Raw genomic sequence first — 8,433 nt, 5'->3', positions numbered from 1 at the left:
GCTTTGGCGGGCATATCAGACAGCAGATGTACGCAAAAGTTGTCCGTTCAATTGCCACGGCGGAACTGCACAAAAGCGCCTCTCCACGTAAATCTACTAATCCGACGGGGTTAGCTCGAGAGCCCGATAGCCATCGTGGCCGTCGCGAACGCGCAAGTAGCACCATCAGTTCAGGCACTTAGTTTCCAGTAAGGGCATATCACTCGGAGAGTGACGGCCGTCGCAAGAAGGGCTCAAGGCCAGTGGCTCGAGTGCAGGTAACATGATGTTTCTGCCTCCTTGGTCTGTGCGGTGCGTCCGGGGCAAACGCACCGTGTCGCTGCAGGTGCCTTCCCGGGTGGGCCGCATTTCCGGAGCCGTCGCGCATCGTGGTTTTAGAATCAAGGCCGGCCACCCCCGATGGAGAGTCGCGGCGTCATCCCGCTACTGCTCCAAGCTGTGGAATCGACTAGCTGTTTCCCACGGCTACCACTCGGCGTCCCGCCGGGCCGTGCTATGGCTGGCGGGCGGGGTATTGGCACGGAAGAGGGAACGCGATGAAAAAATAGGGCTGTACAGAGGACGTTTGTGTATTCCAGTGTGGGTAGGACTTGTTCAGGATCACGCAACCGAGTTGATGGATGCTGACGAAGAAAGACTGCTGGCGAGCCCCCGACAACCCCGTGGCGGCGCGTGGTCGATCGCTAGCTCTGTTCATTTTTGGCCAGAAGAGGGCAATCTGCAGACCGTCGTACCTGGAGTAGCGACCGGGGCACGCCGGCCTGACAATGCAGTATATGACCATCTTCGCTAACGTGGTGTCCAATGCAAGGTCAAACCGAGTCCAAATTCACGGGGAAATTTCCTCAAGGACGACAGTGCTTGCATTGTCGAGCCGCTAGCCCTCAAGCAGTGCCCCATCACTACCGGTCGCCGCGCTGGCAAACCGTTCAACCGTGAATCGATGATTCACAGTGCTTCTGCCGGGACACCGAGGATGAGGGACATCGGCAGACCTAGATTTTTTGTTGTTGGCATCGTTCTTTTTCTGTTGGGCTTGTTAGCTCTCCAGCGGTGGCGACCCGTACGGGTGTGCCGTAAAGGACGTGATTTTCACCCGCCCACTCTCGTTTTCGTGTCGTTGTGAACCCCTAGCTCACCTGTTCTAGTCAATCTGTATCGCTCTCGAGTGGAAGGGAGACTTTACGGAGGACTGGTTTCTTCGTCCCAAGATGAGAAGACTTCGCCGAAGCCTCAGCGTGTGTCTGATTTATTGTTGCGTGTCCGCGACTCTAGGTGAGGCTCTCCGTGTCCATGTCCCCCAGTCGCAGCTGTCAGGTACCGCTAGTGTTCTTGACCTGGTGGCAACAACGTCGAGGTGGTCAGACATCTACACTGATGTTCCAGTCACTGATGAAAATTCTACTGAACGGCAGCCGACTGTTCGTCGGCGTGACTCAGTCGTGCGTGCGACGCCGCTGAGCGCCTTGGAGGCCCAGAGACTGTACACCGGCCCAGAGAAGTGCGCGTCCCTGCCTTGCGGACCCCATGCATACTGCATGGACTACTCTTTCGGCCATGGGTGCACGTGTCACCTCGGTTACTTTTGGGATGGCAAAACTTGCATTTCGATTGCAGCCAATCACCGATGCTCGCCGGGCAAGCCGGTGAACTTGGCTGTGCAGAACGAGTACCACTGCAACTGCCCAGAAGGTTCTTCAGTGGCCACGGAGACACTCAGCACAGGGGCATCCGTGGAGGCGTGCTCGGACCCCCTTTGTGCAGCTCTTGGAGATTTTTGTTATCCGGGTTTTTGCAGAAACGCGGGCGGTGGTTACACCTGCGTTTGCCCTGAGGGATACGTAGCGAGCTCCGGCTCCACCGGCTCTGAATGTGTGCCGGGTCCCTGCAACAGAAGGCCGTGCGGCGATACAGCGCTTCACACATGCACCGACAGGGGATCCAGCTATTCTTGCGTCTGCGGTGCGGGTTATTACTTCGACGGGAGCACCTGTCAGAGATCGACAGATGCACTGTGTTCTCCGGGGACTCTAGGAGACCAAGCCGCAACAAACGAGTATACGTGCTCCTGCCCTTCTGGCTATCTCGCAGCGAGTTTCAGTGTTTCTGAAGGTGTCACCCTTCAGCGCTGCGTGGTCCTGGACGTGTGCCTAGACAAATGTTCTCCCGGCAAGTGTATCTCCATTCCGTCGTCGTCTTCGTCTCTACAGAATTACGCGTGTGAATGCCCGTTGGGTTATCGCGCTGACGTGACTGCTGATGGCGAGTACTGCAGAAAAGATCCGTGCGCGATTTCTCCTTGCGGAGATGAAACCAAGCACGCATGCACGAGCACCAGCGAGTCGTCGTACTCGTGTGAGTGTGCGCCAGGCTACTACCTCAGCAAGACGACTTGCCAGAAAGCTACTGACGCGCTGTGCTACCCAGGAAGACTTGGCGAACAATCTCCTGAGAACGGATACACGTGCTCGTGTCCTGAGGAGTATAAGGCAGTGTCTCTCGAGGCACCGGCCAACGTCGTGCTCCAGGCGTGCGTCGCAAAGGATGTATGTCTCAACAAGTGTGAGTTCGGCTCTTGCATCCCCTCTTCATCGGCTAACTCAGGGTATACGTGCCAGTGTCATGCTGGTTACTCTGTGAGGACAGGCAAAGACGGTGCCGAATTCTGTGAACTGGATCCATGCTCGACAGCCCCCTGCGGCGAGGGAAGTGGACACGAGTGTGGTAACCTAGGAGGGACCAGCTACAGTTGCAGGTGTGCGCCGGGATATTACTTTGATGGGAGCACATGTCAACAAGCCACGAATGTCTTATGCTCTCCTGGGGTTCTCGGCCAGCAGGATGTACCTAATGAGTACACATGCGTTTGCCCTCAAGGCTACGAGGTGGAGGAGTATGGCGGAGCTGCTGGCATCAAGATGCGGAGGTGCATTGCTTCCGATGTCTGCGTCGACAAGTGCGCACCAGGAACCTGCACGGCTTCAGACTCGTCGGCCTCGCAGTACACATGCAACTGCCCTTCCGGGTATGTAATCAGCACGAAGGACGGCGCGGAGTACTGCAAGGAGGATCCGTGCTCTGGAGACCCTTGCGGCGATAAAGAAGCGCAGCATGTGTGCAAGAATACAGGAAATTCCAGCTACAGCTGCACGTGCGCTCAGGGCTATTTCTTCAACGGGAAGGCGTGTCAGCGTGCGAGTGACGAAGCCTGTGCTCCAGGGACACTCGGGACTCAGCTGCGTCCCAACGAGTATACATGCAACTGCCCCAGTGGGTACCTCCCCGAGAGCTTTGATGCTCCTGGGGGCCTCACTCTGCAGCGATGCAAGGTCGCAGGAGTGTGCACCAACAAGTGCGCGCCGGGCAGGTGTATTCCGACGTCTTCCTCTGAGTCTGGGTATTCATGCACGTGCCTTTCAGGTGCTGTACACGAAGCACCGAATGGCGGCGAATACTGCGGGGACAACCCGTGTTCGGCGAACCCTTGCGGTGCAGAGGGAGGTCATAAGTGTACAAACACAGGTGGATCGAGCTATAGCTGTAGCTGCGCTCCCGGCTACTACTTCAACGGGACTGCCTGCCAGATGGCGACAGACGATCTGTGCCATCCAGGGTCGCTTGGGACGCAGACAGGCGTGAACGAGTACAGGTGTTCCTGTCCCAGCGGTTACTCGGCAGGAAGCTTCAGCGCGCCGGGAGGTGTAACACTGCAACGCTGCGTTCTGGACAGTGTGTGTTTGGGCAAGTGTGAGCACGGCGTGTGCACTCCAGCGTCCTCTTCTCCGGCGGGATACACTTGTGCCTGCCAGACGGGGTACACCGCAACTGCGGATGATGGCGGTGAATACTGCAAGGCGGATCCATGCTCGACGGATCCCTGTGGTGCGAAGGGGGCCGGCCACGAATGCACAAATACGGGGGAGTCCAGCTACACGTGTGCGTGCGCCCCGGGCTATTTCCTAAGCGGTGCTACTTGCCAGGAGGCCACGGACGCGCTCTGCAATCCAGGAAGCCTTGGTGCGAATCCGAAACCTAATGAGTACACATGTACTTGTCCCGACGGGCACATCACGGAGGCGTTCAGTGCTCCTGGAGGCGTGACGCTTCAGCGTTGCGTTCCCCAGGACCCCTGCGCTGAGAAGTGCAAGCCAGGCACCTGCTTCCGAGATCCAGAATCACCATCCGGGTTCAGCTGCGACTGTCCGGAAGGATTCTCGGCACGGTTTCAACCTGGCGGACAGTCCTGCGAAAAAGATGCCTGTTCAACGAGGCCTTGCGGCAGTGGGGAAGACCATGAATGTGAAGACGTGGATGGTTCCTCGTACAAATGTGTGTGTTCTCGGGGTTTTTACTTTGACGGGAGCACATGCCAGCTGGCAACAGATGCGCTTTGTGCTCCGGGAAGGCTGGGAACAGCGGTTAACGGGGGGCACACCTGCCTGTGTCCCACCGGTTATGCTGTAAAGCTGTCACCTATCACCGACGAGGTATCCATCCCCAGCTGTGTACCCACAGACGTATGCGTCGGCAAATGCGCGCCAGGGCAGTGTAGGCCCGCTCCTCTGCAGCCGTCGGGGTACGAGTGCGAGTGCCCCTCTGGATACTCTGCAAAAAGCTCGTCCAACGGAGCAGAGTGTGAGGTGGATCCCTGTTCTGCTCATCCGTGCGGACCGGGAGAGGGGCACTCGTGCACGAACAACGGGGGTTCCGGTTATACTTGTGATTGCGCAGCGGGTTACTTCTTTGATCGGACGACGTGTCAGCTAGCAACGGACTCCCTGTGTCACCCAGGAAAGCTTGCCGAGGAGGCGAGCGATAATCAGTACACGTGTTCCTGCCCGGAGGGATATGATGTCGAGTCGTTCCAGGCGCCCGGCAGCGTTACTCTCCAGCGCTGCACCGTAAACGTGTGCCTCAATAAATGTGTGCCGGGCAGGTGCATTCGGGACGCGACTTCAACTGACGGCTACATTTGCGAGTGCGAAAGTGGGTACACAGTGGCGACAGGGCCAAGGGGTCCATCTTGCCAAGCGGATCCTTGCTCTACGAGTCCGTGTGGGTCAGAAGAGGGACACAGATGCACCAACCTGGGAGGGTCAGACTATGCATGCAAGTGCAAGGCAGGTTACTTTCTTGCAGTCACCAGATGCGAGGCCGCGACAGACACACTGTGTTATCCTGGAACGGTGGGCGAGCAGTTGCAGCCGAATGAGTATACCTGCGTGTGCCCTAAGGGATTTGTTGCCGAGGAGTTCCAGGCGCCTAGCGGCGTAACACTCCAACGGTGCTCTCGCGATATTTGTTTCCAGAAGTGCGCGGGGGGCACTTGCACTCCTTCTCCCTCCACTGACCCGGGATATTTGTGTCAGTGCCCTGAAGGATACACCTTAACTGTTGGAGATGACGGCGAGGTCTGCAGGGAGGATCCATGCGCGACCAGTCCGTGTGGAGACCCTAGAGAAGGTCATCGATGCGCGGGAATCGGAGGCTCTAGGTATTCCTGCACCTGTGCGGCGGGATTTTTCCTGGATGGGACAAAGTGCAAAGCAGCGACGGACGCGATGTGCGCTCCAGGCAGACTTGGAGCCCAGGTGAAGCCGAACGAATATACGTGCGAGTGCCACGGGGGTTACTTTGCAGAACAGTTTCAGACGCAGGATGGAATNNCGATGTGTGTTTCAACAAGTGCGCGGGAGGTAGGTGCAATCCAACACCGTCTGTAGACTCAGAATACACGTGTCAGTGCAATGAGGGCTACACGGTGGTATCAGGCGAAAATGGCCAGTATTGCCGGAAGGACCCGTGTTCCTCGAATCCGTGTGGCCCCATTGAGGAGGGTCATGAATGCACGGGCATCGAGGGCTCGGATTACACTTGTGTCTGTGCACGGGGCTACTATTTGAATGGAACCACGTGTAGAGCCATCACGGACGATTTGTGTGCTCCGGGGAGGGTTGGGACACAGGTACAGGCGAACGTATACACGTGCGTATGCGATGAAGGGTTCATGGCGGAGGAGTTTGATGTGGGAAAAGGCGTATTTCTGCAGCGCTGCGTCAAGGATCCATGCTATGAGAAGTGCGAGTTCGGCGCTTGCACACATTCCCTCTCGGACCAATCCGGGTACACGTGCGAGTGCAGCCCAGGCTACTCTGTAGCTTTAGGGGAGACAGGGCAGTACTGCAAGGAGGATCCATGCTCCCTGAATCCCTGTGGGCCGCGAGACGAGGGGCACCAGTGCACCAACGACGAGGGCTCCAGCTACACCTGTACTTGCGCAGCCGGGTTTTATTTGAAGGGGAAGAGGTGCTCGCGAGCAACACATAAGCTTTGTGAACCAGGCTCCCTAGGCCCGCAAATGAAGCCAAACGAGTATACCTGCCTGTGTCAGGAGGGCTACGTAGCAGAAAACTTCGAAGCAGAGAATGGTACCACGCTGCAGCGGTGCGTTGAGGATGTGTGTTCCAACAAGTGCGCAAACGGAACGTGCACTCGGACACCGTCTGGAGAATCAGACTATACCTGTGAGTGCAACCCGGGCTATTCACTAGCATCAGAGGATGATGATCAGTACTGCGTGGAGGATCCGTGCTCGCTACACCCGTGTGGCGCGAGTGAGGAGGGTCATCGGTGCACCAACAGTGAGGGGGCGGGTTATACCTGTGTCTGCGCGTCGGGTTATTATCTAAACGGAGCGGCCTGCAGTCCTGCGAATGACAAGCTCTGCGAGCCGGGCACCTTGGGTCCGCAGGCGACTCCGAACGAGTATACCTGCGTATGTGAGGAGGGCTATGTCACGGAGGATTTCCAGGCGGAGAACGGCGTCACACTCCAGCGTTGCATTGTCGATGTGTGTTTCAACAAGTGCGAAAACGGGACGTGCACTCGGACACCGTCTGGAGAATCAGAGTATACCTGCGAGTGCAATGCCGGCTACTCTGTGGCATCGGGTGAAGACGGCCAGTACTGCAAGGAGGACCCGTGCTCTTTACACCCGTGTGGCGCGAGTGAGGAGGGTCATCAGTGCACGAACACCGGGGGCTCGGGTTATGCGTGCGTCTGTGCACGAGGCTACTATTTGCGTGGAAACACGTGCCGTGCTGCCACAGACGATTTGTGTGCTCCGGGAAGGGTTGGGGCGCAGGTGCAGGAGAACGCATATACGTGCGTATGCGATGAAGGGTTCATGGCGGTGGAGGTTGACTCGGGTAACGGCGTACTGCTGCAGCGCTGCATCAAGGATCCGTGCTATGAGAAGTGCGAGTTCGGCACTTGCACTCGTTCGCAGCTGGATCAGTTTGGCTACACATGTGATTGCAGCCCAGGCTACTCGGTAGCTTCAGGGGAGACAGGGCAGTACTGCAAGGAGGATCCATGCTCGCTGGATCCATGCGGCCGGCGAGACGAGGGGCACCGATGCACAGTCGACCAGGGCTCCAGCTACACCTGTACTTGCGCGGCCGGGTTTTATCTGAAGGGGAAGACGTGCTCGCGAGCAACACACACGCTTTGTGAACCAGGTTCCCTAGGCCCGCAAAGGAAGCCAAATGAGTACACGTGTGTGTGTGAGGAGGGCTATGTCACGGAGGATTTCCAGGCGGAGAACGGCGTCACACTCCAGCGTTGCATTGTCGATGTGTGTTTCAACAAGTGCGAAAACGGGACGTGCACTCGGACACCGTCTGGAGAATCAGAGTATACCTGCGAGTGCAATGCCGGCTACTCTGTGGCATCGGGTGAAGACGGCCAGTACTGCAAGGAGGGCCCGTGCTCTTTACACCCGTGTGGCGCGAGTGAGGAGGGTCATCAGTGCACCAACACCGAGGGCTCGGGTTATACATGCGTCTGTGCATCGGGCTACTATCTGAATGGAACCACGTGTAGCGCTGCCACGGACGATTTGTGTGCGCCGGGAAGGGTTGGGGCACAGGTGCAGGAGAACGCGTATACGTGCGTATGCGACGAAGGGTTCATGGCGGAGGAGTACGATTCGGGTAATGGCGTATTTCTGCAGCGCTGCATCAAGGATCCGTGCTATGAGAAGTGCGAGTTCGGCAATTGCACTCGTTCGCAGTCGGATCAGTTTGGCTACACATGTGAGTGCAGCCCAGGTTACTCGCCAGCTTCAGCGGAGACAGGGCAGTACTGCAAGGAGGACCCGTGCTCTTTACACCCGTGTGGCCCGCAAGATGAGGGGCACCAGTGCACCAACAACGGGGGCTCGAGTTACACCTGCACTTGCGCAGCCGGCTTCTACTTGGCAAAGGACAGGTGCAAGGCCGCCACGGACGACTTGTGTGGCCCGGGAGCACTTGGGAACCAGGTGAAGCCAAATGAGTACACGTGTGTGTGTGAGGAGGGTTATATCGCAGAGGATTTCCAAGCGGAGAACGACGTCACACTCCAGCGGTGCATTGTCGATGTGTGTTTCAA

At 57.5% G+C, this 8,433-nt stretch overlaps 1 protein-coding gene across 1 annotated transcript in view; it reads left to right on the top strand.

The window, feature by feature from the left end:
* The first annotated feature begins 421 nt into the window (after window positions 1–421).
* The window catches only part of CSUI_009667 (egf family domain-containing protein), a 9,553-nt gene continuing 1,541 nt past the window's right edge, over window positions 422–8,433 (top strand). The window contains exon 1 of the mRNA XM_068069779.1: window positions 422–8,096. Within this exon, the coding sequence (XP_067918247.1) occupies window positions 1,212–5,723 (4,512 nt within the window). The 5' untranslated portion in view covers window positions 422–1,211 and the 3' untranslated portion in view covers window positions 5,724–8,096. The remainder of the gene's footprint in view (window positions 8,097–8,433) is intronic.

Source organism: Cystoisospora suis (genome assembly GCF_002600585.1).
Source record: "Cystoisospora suis strain Wien I chromosome Unknown contig_5864, whole genome shotgun sequence".
Lineage (NCBI taxonomy): Eukaryota > Apicomplexa > Conoidasida > Eucoccidiorida > Sarcocystidae > Cystoisospora > Cystoisospora suis.
Note: the sequence above shows the minus strand (reverse complement) of the source record. Positions and strands in the feature narration are given on the sequence as shown.